Source organism: Anguilla rostrata, chromosome 2 (genome assembly GCF_018555375.3).
Source record: "Anguilla rostrata isolate EN2019 chromosome 2, ASM1855537v3, whole genome shotgun sequence".
In the NCBI taxonomy this organism is placed as follows: domain Eukaryota; kingdom Metazoa; phylum Chordata; class Actinopteri; order Anguilliformes; family Anguillidae; genus Anguilla; species Anguilla rostrata.
In genome coordinates, this window is record NC_057934.1 from 28188409 (window position 1) to 28206107 (window position 17699).

Below are 17699 nucleotides of genomic sequence, written 5' to 3' on the forward strand. Positions count from 1 at the left end.
ATTGGAACCAAAAATGTAGGCTAAGCTTCTTCCACCAGCGATCTGACTCATTCGCTTAGTTGGCATTAAGGGGTTTTAAATCAAACTTGTTGTTATTTGTTTCATTTAGGCATTTAAAAGAGAATTCACAAACTTTGTGAACCGCGCCCCCCGACACCTAATAAAAGAAAGTCTAATAAAGAAATAAATATTAAATGTACACCATCGGATAACCATTGTATTTTAGGAAGGCTTTTGCTGCATGAACCAGATTGTATCACTTAAACGACGAGGGATGCTGCTTCCATAACAATGTGCCCCCGCCTCCTGGTACCCAAGTGCGACCCAAGAGTTAGCAATATTGCTAAGCTCTACTAGAGTTTGTACGGTGCGTATCATCTCGAAGTGGAATTATGGCTGGTAGAAGGGGATAGATAAGTCCAGCTTTGAATAAAATGGCTAGCTAGCTAGACACAATATACTTATGGCCGTTTCAGAATACCAAAGAATTATTTGGGTGACCGTCGCTGTAAGCTGCATTTAGTAAGAAATATCTGTATCCAGCATTCATCCCGGGGAAAAAATTATCCAGCCGTATGCTGCGGGAGGAACGAGACGGGAGCAGGAGACTCAACGGGCCTTCACTAAGCAAATTAAGCCCGGTGTCTTGGCCTTGTACTCTGCGATTGACTAGGTATGATTACGTTAGCTAGAACCCATTCTTCATTATTAGTTAGCTATAGCTACATGCGTTTGTTATGTTGTGCGTTATGACTTCAGTAATAATGCTTTGTTAGTAATGTCAGTGGCTGGCTGCACGTTTTGCGTCTATACATTTGCTTGATAGTTAGACTAGCGATGTCAATTCGCCATATCACCATTGTGATCAGAATTTCTACTCAACCAAGCGGCTCTGTGTATTCCAAGTTGGCTAACGTTATACACCCATGTACAGTTCTCGCACAAGAACGACTGTTGTACAAACTAGATATGTTGGCTAATGATTTGAGTAAATTTCGCTCGTTACATAAAGATAAGCTAAATACCTTGTCAAAATAGCCAACCTTATGGTACGATAGACCAAGCGACCAAGCGAAATGTTATTTTAAACGGCTACTGTTCACTAGCTATTTGGTTAGCATGTACCTACAGTACTATACAGGGAACGTGGCATTATAAAATAATTTAGACTAACGTTAGGTGCCAAACAACTACACTGAATGTTACAACCTGTTGTTGGCTAACCAGCTGACAAGTCGTTGTATGCAGACTGTAAGGTAGGTTGACCCATGTGGGTAGGCAAGCTGTTAACGGGATACTATTAAGGAACGAGAATCCTGCCTCCTGATGTAGCGCGTTAGTATTTTACCATCATTATTTACAAATATATATTTTCAGCATTAACCGCTTCATACAATAGAGCAGCCATTCTTCTACATTGTACTTTATCTTGCAATTTTAACTTGTCTGCTAGCTTTTATGAGCTTTTGACGTTAGAGCTTTTATGAAGGTAGAATTAACTGGTTAGACGCACTTACTCATACAAATATTATCCTATTTCGAAATGGTAGCAACGGGGAACAAAACGCAGTTGAAACATTTGTTGTTATATTATGTGAAAAGTGAAATTATGCTAAATATTTTTAGTACCATTTGTCATTCTCCCATGAATGCCATTTTACACTACATTTACATTTTACTAGAGGCAATTTTAAAGTGCAGAGTGTGTCAAGGTGTCAGTGGGTTTTAAAAATCACTTGTGTGTGCTGTTGCAGACGACGAGGGGTGGAAGTGACAACAATTATTCATTAATTGAATTAATTCAATTGCAATGTAATTAAACATTGAATCAGGCCAATACAGAAGTAGGCTACATGGATGTGATCCGTGACAGGTTAAAAATCACGCAATGAGTATCATTTTTTCTTTTGTTTAGTTATTCATTTTAATCAGCTGTTACACCTAAAATTGTTAAAATGACCACATTATATGTTTGAACAATTGTTTCCATCATTTTGTTTAGAAAATTGTGTTCACAAATATGGATTACAGGTTAAAACAATTTATTTTACATTGCAAAAGAAATTGTACTATCATACTTATTTGGCTAAACTTCATGTGACCCCCTAACATACAGTACATCAATGGGGCAAACATACTGTATGTTGGGATAGATTTGCTAGATTAAATATTTATATAATAAGCCAAAATATTTGTCATTTTTATCTGGTATTATATATTTTGTCTATCCCCCCACCTCCAGAGTAAATGATTGTTTGATTCTTAATACAAATGTCTGTTTGTAAATGTGAATGTTATATGCTGCTGCTAGAAAATTTTCCTCCTGGGGATAATGAAGTATTCTATGTATCTATTTATCTATCTATTTACAGTATGTATTTTACAATCGGTATTTATTTTAAGTTGCAAATATACAAGAACTTTTTACAAGTACATTTAGTAAAATTAACTTACAAACCAAGTATAAACATATCATTTCAATCAAGTTTAAAACATCCATTTAAATGATAACTTCTTTCATGAGCCATTTTTAGTTTTGATGCATTGATGTAACGCAAAGGTTTCAATGACCACACTCTGTTCAGATGGTAACAGGATCAAATTACCTGAAGTAATTTAGGCAACATTGGGTACCAATTTTTGTGAGTTAAGATAGTCAGTATTGTTTGTTGCAACTTAAACTGTAGACCAGTGGTTCTCAACCTCGGTCCTGGGGGCCCACTGTGTATCCTGGTTTTCGTTCCAACCACAACATACATATACATATACATTTAGTTATATTAATCAGGGTTTCCCCCAGAAAAGTTGTTAGGCCCGGTGGCAAGTATCTTTTGATGGGGCTGGCGCCCCGGCGCGGGCCGGCGGCCAAGTGTCTTTTTTGATGGGGGCCTGGCGCGGGCCAGCAACAGACTGATGGCAGCATTAAGGTAGGGCCCTATAGTTTCTGTGATAACAGAATCACGGACGGAATTGCGGAATTGAGAATTTAAAAAAAGCTATAACACAGATTCCATAGGGCCCTACATTAAGTCAGTGCTAAAAGCTGACTGGAAATAAATATAATTATGTAATGTGAATGTTGTTATAAATAAGTCATTTATTTAACACACATTAAAAAAAATCAACAGCTGCGCATTGCAAAACAATGACGTAATGCCTTGGGGGAGGCACGCACGCAGGCAGCCTCTCTCAGATGTTTGTTTTGGATGGCAGCTGTCACAACAAATTTGATCCGGGCTGCCAGCCTTGATACATTTTGTTGCGATAAAGATTTTAAGACAACTCAGCAATTTCTCTGAATTAACGGGTTATTTTCTAGCCTGAAATGCGATTGTATTACTAAATGGCTACACATGTCATGTAACGTGCAAGTAGTTGGCTCCCTGAATGTGAAGTAAATTCTTTTACCTATAAATAATAATAATAAATGCCATTTTATGCACGGAAATAGCTATACAAAAAGGCAAAATAAATGTTGTGTTTGCAATTGCCGTCGTAGATGTCAGAAGGAAATGTCACTGACAAAAAAAAGTTTGCTCTCTTTGCAGTGGTTTGGGCTGGAAACGAGCTGTAAGAGCAGGATATGCGCAACACTGCCTACTTATTGGCTACTGAATCTTACAACAATGTACAGCCTTGGAATACTGGGCACATTTCAACAACAAAATGTCTATGGATCTGTGTTACTGACTGTTTGGCTAGTTAGCTAAGTTAGCTAAATGACCACGTCGTACACATCAATGTCACCAAGCTAACGTTATTAATAAACAAGTGAAGTCGTTATTTAGATGGCGATTAATAAATCATGTAATGTTACAATGTATCAAACGTTACATTCATGCTACTAGTTTAACGTTACCTACACACTGCTTAAGTTAATATAAAAAGAATGTGCTTACCGACGAGATGAAGTGATAACAGTTTCTAACATGGTTAGTTAGCCTACTAAAGAAATGGTGTCTTGCTAGGTACCGTTATCTTGTGATAGTTGGAAGCATCAAGTGTTAACGTCACTCTATGTACAATAAGGGTAAAGAACAGACCTGCTGTTTTCCTATAGTGCGTTCACGTTTTAACCAACAGATGTCGCTGGTGAGCTTTCCAACCAAGCCTCCCCACTGTAACTGTAGTTTAAAAAACATCTTAAAAATACATTAAAAAAAAAAAAAAATCCCTGATGCTTAGGCCCGGCGGGGGGTCAATTTAGGCCCGGCGGGCTGTCGGGCTTGCAATACACTGGCGGAAACCCTGTTAATACAGCCTTATTTACTATATCAACTTTAAGACAAGCAACACTCAGAATTATCTCATTGCGACCCACTACATTACATTACATTACATTACAGGCATTTGGCAGACGCTCTTATCCAGAGCGACATACAACAAAGTGTATAACCATAACCAGGAACAAGTATGACAAAACCCCTAGAGAGAAGTACCGGTCCAAGTGCAGGGAACAACCGCATAGTTCAACTTGGACCCTGAAGGTTAAACTGATTAGCACTAAACAACGAGAACGGCAACAACGCAGTCTATGGAAAAAATACAAGCAGTAGTTAAGACAGTTAATGCACCTAAGTCACCTACGAAACAGCTGCCTAGTTACAACCCTAAGCTTACAGTCATTTACAGGGGGGTAGGGAGGGATGGGGAGAGGTGCAGCCTGAAGAGGTGAGTCTTCAGTCGTCGTTTGAAATGGGTCAGTGTCTCAGCTGTTCTGACCTCCACAGGGAGGTCATTCCACCATCGTGGGGCCAGAACAGACAGGAGACGTGTTCTGGAAGTGCAGGTGCGAAGAGGGGGGGTGCTAGGCGTCCTGAGGTAGCAGAACGGAGGGATCTGGCTGGCATGTAGGGTTTGAATATCTTGAGGAGGTATGCTGGGGCTGATCCCTTGGCTGCCTGGTATGCTAGGACCAATGTTTTAAATTTGATGCAAGCTATAACAGGCAGCCAGTGGAGGGTAGTGATCAGGGGAGTGACGTGGGAGTGTCTGGGGAGGTTGAAGACCAGACGAGCCGCAGCATTCTGAATGAGTTGCAGGGGTCTGGTGGCAGATGCCGGTAGTCCAGCCAGAAGAGAGTTGCAGTAGTCCAGGCGGGATAGAACCATTGCTTGGACCAGGAGCTGGGTTGAGTAGGTGGTGAGAAAGGGGCGGATTCTGCGGATGTTATACAGGAAAAATCTGCATGCCCGGCTTACTGCTGCGATGTTCTTGGAGAGGGACAGCCTGTTGTCCATCACCACTCCGAGATTCTTGGCACAGGGTGATGATGTCACTAAGGTGTCCCCTAGGGAAATGGAAAAGTCGAGGAGGGGAGAGGATAGAGCAGGAATAAAGATTAGCTCCGTCTTTCCCGGGTTGAGCTTCAGGTGGTGATTGTCCATCCAGCTCTGTATGTCCCTCAGGCAAGCAGAGATGCGGGCAGGGACCTGTGTGTCCGATGTGCAGTCGTTGCTTCATAATTTCAAATTGCTTTCCTAACGACTATTTTGCATCCTGCGACTTGGGTTACAACTGTGTATATGTGTGGATTCCTCGACGTGCCTATAGCGACCACCCTTACTCATATTAACCTCAAATACGCAAGACAGGACACTTATACAATATGCTAGAAAATTGATGTCAAGTTCCATTCATTTATATGGGGTGGTCGATACAGGTCCCCTTAGCAACCAAAAACTAGCGCTGGGCCACCTCTGACTTATTTGCCAGCACTGAAAAAATTGCGAAAGTACTGAAAAAATAACCACTGGAGGATAACAAGGACATTTTTTCCTACATAACTTGGTACAGGTTGTCAGTGATATTTAGTCTATTACATAGTTGCAAATCTCTTTACGTTGTTAGCTGGAACATTATTTCACAATATATTATTAATATTAATAAGAATTAGTTGGCCATGAACATTAATAGAGAATACATTGCAAATGTCTTTTTAAATGGTAAAATCTATCCATCTAACGCAATCCTATCCTCTGCCCTGTTTGTCACACTGCCTGAGGAGAAAATGCTGTACTTGCGCTGTTGTTTATTTGGTTGTCATGACACACGTGATTCGGCCGACCAATGGTGTAACTTTATCACTCAGTCAGTCACTCAGTCACAGACATTTACGTTTGTAGGGCCCCACTGTTGCGGTCCACCCAGACTTTTCTTTAGCTAGTCAGTCAGCGTCAGGAGGAAGAAAGTAGTTATTGGGGGCTTAACATCAGCCAGTAACAATTGTTATGTTGGACATTCTGGGGTGGATATCTGCTATTTAACCTTGCATCTGGGCTGGTGGTGTGTTGGGTGTGCGCAGGATTTGATGTTTTGTCTTACAGCTCACCTGGCATCTTTGTATTTTCATCCCAGGCTTTTTAGAATATTCAGCCTTCTTTTGGATTTTGGACTTTGCTCTTGGTTTTCTGGGATGATTTTGGGAGAAAAATGTTTGCTGTTTTCTTTCATTAATTCCTTTTGTGACTGTGTCCATGTCTGAAACGTGTTATTTTTTCTAAAGGTAGTTGAACTTTGTCCTTAGATCAGATGTGAATATTTGTTGTATCTTGAAAATTTCTGGATGTGAGTTGTAGGCTACATTTGATAAAGGTTGATCCAAGAGGTTGCTGTGCCTATCAATTAATTCAGCGATTTAATTAACAAATTTATCTTTAATAATAATAATTAACAAATGGAATAAACTAAATTTATTTTACATGTTGTATATGTGAGGGGTTTTAACAGTTGACGCACTTAGGTTCGGTATTTAGAGTGCTGGACGTCAAACAAGGGTGTTAACTGGTTAAAACCGCTGGATTCAGAAATGAAACATATTTCACATAATCCTCACCTCCCTGACAAATTGAAGATTCCACCGAGATAGGATTTTGAGAAAATTGTGCTAAATTATATTATATATATATTAATTGTACCATCTTGTTTAAAATTAAGTTTTCAAATTAAGTATGAACAGACTGGATCAGTCACATGGGAGTGTTGCCATGGGTGTATGGATTTTGAAAAAATGCAGCAGTCATTACGTGGGGAATACCCAGGCCCTGAGGTACTGCTGGAGTACATCGATGACCTCAAGGTCAGAGTTTAAAATAATATTTTCTCTTGCCTGGTGGAGTAATTTGCCCTACAATCCTGCCTGCACTCGGCATGCACCCCCGTAACCATGGATTCCCCTGCATGCAAACACAAAAGTGGAGAGACCAGGACAGTCCCCTTTTCTTTCCATGGGATTTTACAATGAAACCCATAATGCAGCTGTTTTTCCAAGACATCATCGAAGTGATGTTGGAGGCCTGGGAAGTAGCCAGAAGAAAGGTCCCATATATCACTAAGGTGCCCCTCGATGCGCATGCCCTGGGGGACAAAACCCAGCCAGGAGAAACCTGTGTGCCCCCAGAGGCAGAGATCAACCCCGGCAACCTGCTCAACCCAGACAAATGACACTGCCTAACCCCCTGTGGACTCCCCTGCTTCCCTGACTGAACCTGTGGAATCTCTGATGGCGGTGCAGACAGAATGGGAGAGTTCTGTGGGCTTGGCTATAAACCCCAATAAAAGAGAGTTTGGCAAATCCCCCTCCCATGGCTCCCAGGACACAGGATGAGAGGGATTTCTGGCCATCCACACCCCTATGTGCTGTGACTATTGGAGTGGAGAGAGGGAACTGAGAGGAGTTGACGTGCTGGGATATTGTCCAGGACACTACCCCTGACAATATGGTTCTTCACACTACACCTGGGAAACTGCCCAACTGACAGTGAAAGGGCTCGTGAGGTAATCATACCTCGCTGTTAGAACTTCAAAGGGGTCCTGCTTTAGGCAGAACATGACACCAACCCCTGGCCATTTTATAACCCCTGGCATCTTCATTCTCCCAGGCAGTGGTTTGCCTTGCCTTCCAAAGCAAGGTAAACCGAGCACAACTCCAGCCCTGGCTTCCCATACTCTGACCTCCCCCCAGTCAACACACCCCCAAACTTCACGCACGTCATCCAAAGAACGTGTGAGGGCCACTTCCCAACGTCTGAAGTGGTGGGGCAGGTCTGGACTGGGTGCCTTCCAGGGACCATCAGCCACTCTGCCCAGAGAGGGTGCACATGTGATTACTGGCTTCGACCCCAGGACAGAGAGGAGATGGTTGGGCTAATGGGGATCCACATCCGGAAGAAGCAAGATGACAGACAGCCAACTGATATCTTTCAGGTGCCAAAGGATTGCCAGTAATCAAACTGAGTCCTCAGAGGTAAAGCTGGCAGCTTCTTCTCATATCCTTACCACCACTTTTTAACATGGAACCATACCTGATGAAGTCCCTGTTCCCAAGCATTGGTGCTCTACAAGGCTGTTGTTTAAACCTATGGACATGTCTGCCCTATGCAAGGGTTTAATTGGATTGGCCATCCTGTGGACTGTGAACTCATTTGAGAAAGTTCCCCTGAATGGACTGATTTCAATTACCACATGCAGTGCCACTAAGCCCGTTTTCACTGCAATCTTGCTGTGAAGGAAAATGCCTAAGCCCTCAAATCCAGCTGTTCTCTAGTTCTCTAAGTGCTGCTAGATCCATGCCCTGCCACTGGGATATGGCCTGATTGACTACTGTTCATACTACAGCTAACCCTCCCCCCCTCCCCCAAGTGAACCCCGGCTACAGGAGCCAAAGAGGATTCAGGGAATTTGGAATCTCCACACCTGGCAGCTAACAGATATCTCAGCTGCACCTTGCTGCCTCTGGGCTGTCTGTCTTCTGTCACGAGACAGAACCCCCTGCATGCTGTGTAGGATTTGGTAGAAGCACTCTTGGCAATGGGCTGCCTTTCAGTTCACATAACTGCAAAACTAATGCAGACAAAGCACTGCATGTTATCCCGGGAAGCCAGAGAACCCAGCTACACTGAAGAGTGTTTAGGAGAGTCCTTTGATGTGTCTGCTCCATAGCTTAATATTTTGGGACTTAAATCACTGTGTACATTTATTTTCTGTCCATCAGGTCACAATGGAACTGTTGAACACTGACGGGCACTAGATGTTTTAAAGATGGTTGGTGAATGGTACAGTTGTCTTTATCGTTCCCATTTGACTGCATAACAAAAGTAAAACGTGTTTTTCTTATAACAGTGTTATACCATTTTTTGTGGTGATGGAAAGAAGGTTTTCATCAGGTGCATTCACTAACCTCGACACTGTATGACCTTGTTATGGTTCCTATTCCTAGCCTGTGGGGAAATCCTTTATATGTGTTTTATATTTTTGGCTGTGTATATAAACAATGTGTAGTGATAAAATAAGAGCTTGTCACCATTGTTTACAGGAAAAAGTAGTATAATATGTGCAAAGCCAACCTTTTTATGCGATATGCTGTACTGTAATGTTGCTATCCTGAACTCTGGTACTGACATAATCTAAGCAGTACAAGGTGAACATTATTCAAGATGATGTCATTGGCTAATGGTGATAAATGTACCCGATCACTTAATAACTGTCCGGGTCAATATTTCTTTATGTCAGTGTGTTTTCCATCGTGAAATACACACTAAAATTTACAGAAAACAATGAACTTTCATTCCATTTCATTCCAAAAAGCAGTTACTAGTTGCCTACAATTAAAAGAGGAACTTGGCAGTATTGTCACTGTTTGCAAAAGCAGCATAAAAAGAACTTAAGCGGTATTCTATAAATTCCTGTAGCCACTGCTGTGATGTTTGGCCTGGCACACAGACAACACACAGACGAATGTTTGTGCTTCTTGACTGCATTGAACTACCTATAATGGTAGCTAATAAGTAATAAAGAAAAATGTAAAAACTACCTAACATCTGTTGATAAGTTAGTCTAATGTATCATTTTATATTCATGCAGTTATAATTTTTATGCCTCCGCGACGGCACAGCCGTGGCCGGAGGCATTATGTTTTCGGGTTGTCCGTCCGTCTGTCTGTCTGTCCGTCCCGATTCTCGTGAACATGATATCTCAGGAACGCCTTGAGGGAATTTCTTCAAATTTGGCACAAACCTCCACTTGGACTCAAAGATGAACTGATTAGATTTTGGTGGTCAAAGGTCAAGGTCATTGTGACCTCACAAAACACGTTTTTGCCTTGAGGGAATACAAAACAGGTTTTTGCTTTGAGGGAATTTCTTCACATTTGGCACAAACGTCCACTTGGACTCAAGGATGAATGAATTAGATTTTGGTGGTCAAAGGTCAAGGTCACTGTGACCTCACAAAACACGTTTTTGGCCATAACTCAAGAATTCATACGCTAATTATGACAAAGTTTCACACACATGTCTAATAGGATAAAATGATGAAGTTTTATATCCAAACTGGCTGCTGGTTGGCGGAGGCATACAACCGTGAGGCGGTATTTCTAGTTGTAATTGTGACATGGTTATCATCATCATCATCATCACCACGTCACCTTAATCAGCACCACCGCATTGTCTTAAAAATAATTTAAGAGCAAATGAAAGATATTAAGCTATTCTCATTATTTCTTTATGTTGGCCTATTTATTTTTCGTATGTTATTATTCTTTGTCGTCTTCAGCACCATCATCATGCAAAGACAGAAATACTACAACAAATAACATTTTTAATTACAGTAGGCTATTAGTAGCAATATCTAAAATACCAATGTAGTCAAAATAATAATATGGCTGAATAAGAATAATAGCATCTTAATTTAAGAGCAACATATGCCAGCTTTATTACTTAGCCTATTTATTCATCACCATGAACAATGGACACATGGTAGGTAACATTAATAATAAGAATAATAATAATAATATAAAAATAACAATATAATCAAAACAGTAATGATGGTGGATCCATGTAGTCCTAGATACATCGGTTCTGTGCTGGCAACACTGTCCATTCAACCCTCTTCAGCATCAATGAGTCAATCACAGCCTCACACTCTTTCATGTGCAGGTGTGCCCGTGTATGCAGGTGCATGCATGGTGACGTAAAACCATTTGGACCAAATTGGAATGAAATGATTCTTATATTTTCTTCTGTGGGGCTCCAAAAAAAATTGGTGCACGGAGAGTAATTATTACAGTGTGAAGAGGTTTTAAAGTACTGTCCAAAATAATTACAATTTCCCAGGGTAAATTTGTAGTTTTGAAATTGACTTCTGTGGGGACATTTGATTTTTGGCACCAGAGGCTTACTAAACTGCAATACCTCAAGTAACCACTGGAGTTTGTGAGCTTCACAGAGAATGGCAATCCCTGGGGTCCCCTGAATGCAATGGATTGTTTTCCCACCACCCCAGGGGCCTGGCCTATTTTTGCTCTGTTTCTATGCTTGTGTGAGCAAAGGTGGGGACAGCAGACAGTATTTGTATTTCCTGCCCTTCTTTCTCAAAAAGGCAAATAAGAAGGAATTGCAAGAAGCACAGTGGCTCTTGGGTACCCCAGGCTTGACTCACACTCAAAACTAGCCAGATGACACAAAATGCATCTTCTGGCTAATTTCAAGTGCTAGATGCAGAACTGGTGATATAGTTCTATAGAACTGTTCTATAGGATGGACTTTGAATTCCGAAACTGGATTTTTTGAGCACATTATGGCCAAATAACAAAGAAAAATATCAGCAACAAAAAATATTTTTTAGTGTAGGGATTACAAAAGGAGGCCAAATTGCAACACACAATAATAGGCTATCTTAGCTCGCACAAATTAAACAAGCTCTATTCCAAAGCAATGCTACCAAATATTTCCTGAATTATTTCATATAACTCAGCCCTGTGTTTTTTCATCTTACCGTTTGAAGAGAATGTGGTCATTCAAACTGTGTCTCATCAAAGTGTCACATCAATGTGATTTTGTGTTTCATTTCAGTGATGGGTTCCTGGAAAAGACTTTGTCCAAATAAGAAGCAACCACTTACAAATTAGACCTGCAGTAGGTGAGTGTGTAGTGTTTTTGGGGGGAAATTTTCTATTTTTTTCAGATTTCCTACAATAACTCTCCTTTCTTATATATTCAAGGGTTTCATATGGCTTCTATCACAACTGCTGCATGGGTATCCTCATTTCTAGCTCAGTGGTGACCGCTACATGGATCAAGATGCCCTTGTGTCTTTAGAGACATTTTTTGGTTGATCACAAATGAATTTCATCATTTTTGAATTCATATGTATGCCATTTTTAAAGTTTTAAAATATAGCCATGAGCCTAATACATTGGTAATTTGCAGTTTCATATGATACTAATTATGCTGGAGATTATGTTTCATAACAATATCTCCTGACATTTTGTTTTACTGTTGTATGTGTTTGTGCAGGCAAAGAACTGAGATCTTAAAAGGAATGATTTGTGGGTCTGAAGTCTCATGTTTACATGCATGTCATTATTCTGAATTTATTTGGAAAACTGTAGTATTCCGGTTACGATGCATGTTATTAATGCTGGGTTTTGCTTTATTCCTAAAAGCAAAACACACTTAAGCCCTTATTTTGAATATGCAAAATATGAATTAGAAAGGCTGTATATATCAATAGTAATACAAAAAAGTAAACATGTTTTTTTTTTTTTTAAGAAATATTTTTATTGCAAGGTAAAATAGAGTAGTCTGCAGTGGTACATAGAAGCAATCGTAGCTTTTCTCATTTTCACAACATAACAGCGGCTTAAAAAAGAACACGCCATTGTGACTACATGACGGCTCAGATAGCTAATAACGTGTACAGTCGTTGAAGCGCAAGACACACAGGCCAGAAAATAAATAAATATGTAAAAAGAATGAGTAAAATAAAATTACAATTCGGATCAATTCAGTAACCAGATCAATATCACCGCTATTCAAAGACATAACCTATTGTACATGCGTAAAACAATTTTTTGCACAATATTACAGTGTAAACATTGATTTGCCATACTGTCACAATGCCAAAACATAACTGCCGCATGTGAACGACATAAACAAAAAATAACAAATAACAAACCCTCCCTACCCAAGGCGCTGTACTCTGTGCCGTTCTCCGGGGCCCACTGCACTCCTTCCCCTCCCCTCTGAGAATCAACACTCACAAGTCTCAAACCTCCTAACTCTTAGTGGACCGTGATCGTGTCCGCCTCCTCCAGTTCTGACAACTTGAGCAGTAATCAAAACCTTGTCTTTGAAATTTTGCACAGGCTATACAGTTCCACAGATGTTATTGTCTACATCTTCCCCAGTGGCCAGCTATGCTACCCCTGTACTTGCTTGTCATCCAGGAACTTCTCTGCTTCTTTAGGGTTGTTGAAGGTGCGTTTGTCCCCTCACTCCGGTGTGAACCGCAGTGCATGTCTGATGTGCGAATCGATCCCGTCGAGTGAGTGTCCGGTGAAGAATGCGTCGCAGTATACGTTCCTTTACGGAGTCGTGGACAAGAATAATTATCCACTGCAGCCGAGCGTGCTCGCCCTATCCTATGAGCGCGGCCTATTTTAACAGGTTTAACGAAGTTCTCTTCTCCCAGAATTGCTGGTATAAGTTTTGAGATGAAATCTGCAGGGTTGCCTTTTTCCTCACCCTCTCGCACTCCAATGATCCGAATGTTTTGCTGTTTAGAACACAAAAAAAGGTTGCTTGGCCACGTTCACCCATTTTGAACACTGCTCCTCCAGAATCTTGATTCGGGCCTCGTGTTCGTTAAGACCGCTTTCATTAGAATTTACTTTTTGCTGAACGGTGTCTAGTGTGTGTTTCAGATCAGCAATGGATATGTTGAGCCTTTCGAATTTCGAGTCAACATTCTGATTCAGCCGATTAATAGCGCCCATTACGTCGGAAGTTGATGGTGGCTCAGAGAGGTTTCACCATGGTTAAGTTCCCCAACTTAAACTTGTCGAGTTTTGCTACTTTCTCAAGGCAAAATGTATTTTAAATAGTATATATTTGGAGGAGGAAGCGGAGCTACTCAAATACGTGACTATCCCATATCACGTCAAACCGGATGTCTCAAAAAGTAAGCATGTTAACAACTTATTTTGTTTTACAGCTCTTATGTATGTGGATGTGCAGATTCAGTGTCTCAGATGTTGAAGTTAGCCAGCTAGTTTACTGTAAAAAATATTGTGGCAAGCACAAAACCCACACTTCTAGACCGACAAGAAGTCTTAATTTCTGTTTTAAATGAAATAAACACATCAGATTAGCAATTTGTTTAAGGCAGAAGCAGACAAAATTTTAAAAAACGTAGTAGACAAAATGGGGTTCAGTGAACCACAGACCAAATTAGTGTTGGGGAAATGACTATTTAGTCTTACATGGGACACCACTTATGTAGGGAGCATACTTCTGTATTCTCACACTGGGCGCCATTTATGTAGGCGTTGCGAACCTTCACAATTAAAAATCTGCCTCATCAATTTACAGATATCTAGAATATTCAACCATAAATAAAACTTCAAGTCCTATTAAAATTAGAAATATCAATGGTCAAATAATTAAATCAAAGATAAAAATAAAACCTGAAGGATATAGTTTTAGGATTGAGTATTTTGACTCAGATTCTCCTGTTATAGCAACATCAAAACGCTTGGCATTTTTCTACATTGAAAAGGTATTTTGGTTCAGATAGGAAAAAATGCCGTATTGACCTCTGCTGATAAATGTTTTGTCAGCATTTTCAGTACCTAGCTAGGTATCAAATAGCTTTACTTTATTAGACTCTAAAACATATTTAAATACTTCCATTGGGCGGCTCATGCAGTTCTTCTTCTTGTGCAGAAAATGAGCCCCACGGTCTGGGGTTGAATTCTGAGTGTGCCAGTGAGACTAGCCCCACAGGGCGGCAAATAATTGTTGGTAGGATTGCCCAGACATCCACCTTTTAAGCCCACTGTTAAGCGGCTGATAAACTTTCAAATTTATCAACTTGGGCTCAGTTTTGATTTGTAGGATTTGTAAGATTTTATTTGAACAGAACCTATAGCTTTCCAAGCTGAGTAAACTATATGTGTGTCTGTGAATGAGAGAGAGGGAGAGAGAGAGAAAGAGAGGGTAGACAAATCAGTTTTTAATCACATTGCGCGCATTCCAAATCTGGCCAATCCATGCCCACTTAGGGGTTACTCTATTTAAAGCTTTATAACTCCAGATGTGAGCATCACCGAGAATTGAAAAATGGCTTAAATGAAGCAAGCATTTGTACCATTTACAATACTAACACAGATTAGTTTATATTCATAATTTACAAAGAAATATAGTGCCACAAATGCAATTGTCTATGAAGCAAAATAAGCAGTGTGCCCAGTCTAAATGCATTGCTGTAAATCACAACATAATCATGTATTTCATTACAAATCAACTGTTCTGACTCAAGAAACTCACTGTTGCATCATTTTCAAGTGGGAATTACAAGCAGTCAGTACAGTGGCCTAAAATATCTAGGGGTCTTGAAACATATCCAAAATCTCTACAAAAATGATTAAATGCTTTTTGTTCATTATTAAGTATATACATGTGCCCCTTCTGAACTATCCGATAAAAAATAATGCGAAAACATTATCACACTATGTGGTACAGTACCAGTACAGAAAAACATAAGAGAGTTAATGATAATGGGATGGGACGACATTATAACAATATTCAACTGTCCACCACGTTTTGGCAATGTTTCAGTTCAGGTCACATCCGGTGTGGTCCAAGCATACATAGCCAATATTATGCTATTTATAAGCAGCGTATCAGTGCCAAGATCACCGAGTGGCCAAAGGGAGGTAACCTGGGTAACATTAACATTAGAGTTTTGCTTGAATCTGAGGTGGGATTTGATCCCGGGCCTCTCACTTGCCCGTAGGCAAAAGCGGTGCCAGTCAGCTGAAGGTGAAATCTCCACAAGCCAAGAGCAATGTCGTTAATTTTTCATATGTTGCCAGAGAGTGTTATTACACAACGGTGCTGTTCTATGTCCACTTTTTATAGAGATTTAAGGAAAAAATTGAACCGGAATACATGTTCCCGTGTCAAATTGACACTCGTCGCCACAATGACAGCACTGCTTATAATAACATATATACATGCATATAGTCCAGTTGGACTACTTGGCTAAACACAAGCTGAGTATGGATTTAAAACTGAGTCGCAGTTCAGGTGGACTACTGCATCTGATCACTGATGATAATATCTTTAAGTAGTTTTATGCTGCAAGACTGCTGAAGTTTGAATTGTGAATAATTGATTTGGGTTGATCAAGTTCATCTAAGTGAATGTAATCTTGAACAAGTACATGTGAATCTTGAATGTCCTAGTTCTAATTCTAATTTGTCAGGCATTATGAGTAATAATAATGCAACATTCTGTCCACAGATATGCAGTGGATGACGTGAACATCGCTGGGTCTACATTGAAATCAGAACATGAGTGAGGTCCAGGCCACTGTGGAGTTTTCCGTCGAACTCCTCAAGTTCTATAATGTGGATCTGTTTCAGAGAGGGTGAGTGCTGTAGTATACATTACTAAGCATCCTGAGGCTCACTTTAGTTTTTCTATGTACTAACTATGGATTCTCCCCTAAAGTCTATAGCCGCGTTTCCACCAAAATTACCCGGAACTTTCAGTCCCAGGAACTACTTTACCAGGAACTAAAAGGTTCCTTCAGCCAATGGTTGTCTGCGTTTCCACCGGGGTCTAAAGTACCGCGAAGATTAGGCAAATTAGCCCACTGACGTTGTCGTCGGTCCATCTGTCATATGATTTCTTCTGTAACCCCATACTACCACCGAAGTAGCCTACATTATTTTCTAATAACCGGGACAGCCCGGAGGGGTTTATTCCACTTATATACAACGGGTTACCAACAATGACTATATATGGTTACTTTTGTATTTATTGATTTTCATATATCCTCTCAAACACATTCATTAACAGCAGAAAACATGCACACGTTGTAAACAATTTGCTGTTTTATTACTTTCTCGTCGTCAATTCCATATAGGCTAATCGCAAAATGACAAGAATAGAACGAAAACTCGGACTTGCGTGAAAATGTAAATTAGTAGTGGTACAGCCACCGTTTGCTTTCCTTCGAAGTTACTGCTAGCCGAGCAGCGAAGTGTGCCCTCCAGATGCGAACCATGCACCATAAATGAGTCCATAGTCTTCCTGGTCTTTTCGTGGAATTGAAAAATGGCAGTAAAATTGAGTAAAATTACGGCAGTCTGAAAAAGCTAAAGCGAAGATTACTAGAATTAACCTGTTATTTTACCCGGATAAAAAGTGCGGAAGGTGATTTCCAGTTTGCTTGTACTGTATCACCAATGTTAATTATGCAGAACTACCGCATACCTCACATAACTGTATCAAACGTTTTGAGTCAATTACAACGGGCTAACAAAGAAAATCCGGAAGAAAATATTCAGCAACCGAATTAATCCGTTTGAATGTTTTGGTAGCCTACGTAATATGCTGTCCCAGCACGAATGCTTAGCATTTTATAAAACGAATACTAAAGCAAGAAAAGAACAGAAGAGCACACGTTATAATTCCAAGACGTTGACAGGTTATAACCAAAAGTAGGCTACTGCGCCGCATAACATACAAGTTTGATTTGAAGTTATTATGAAAATAAATTGGTTTGCCGCTGCATATTTTCAAACATGGCGGGTAATGGCGGAAAATGAATACAACACAAATGCTACGAGTACTCGACCAATCAGAAATGTTCAGCGCTGCAAGCTCCACCCAAAAGGTTCCTGTACTTTC

At 40.3% G+C, this 17699-nt stretch overlaps 1 protein-coding gene across 1 annotated transcript in view; it reads left to right on the forward strand.

The window, feature by feature from the left end:
- The first annotated feature begins 321 nt into the window (after positions 1 to 321).
- LOC135249537 (protein FAM135A-like) overlaps positions 322 to 17699 on the forward strand; it is an 84874-nt gene continuing 67496 nt past the window's right edge. Inside the window, exons 1-3 of the mRNA XM_064325151.1 lie at positions 322 to 673; positions 11850 to 11916; positions 16305 to 16431. Of these exons, the coding sequence (XP_064181221.1) occupies positions 16355 to 16431 (77 nt within the window). The 5' untranslated portion in view covers positions 322 to 673; positions 11850 to 11916; positions 16305 to 16354. The remainder of the gene's footprint in view (positions 674 to 11849; positions 11917 to 16304; positions 16432 to 17699) is intronic.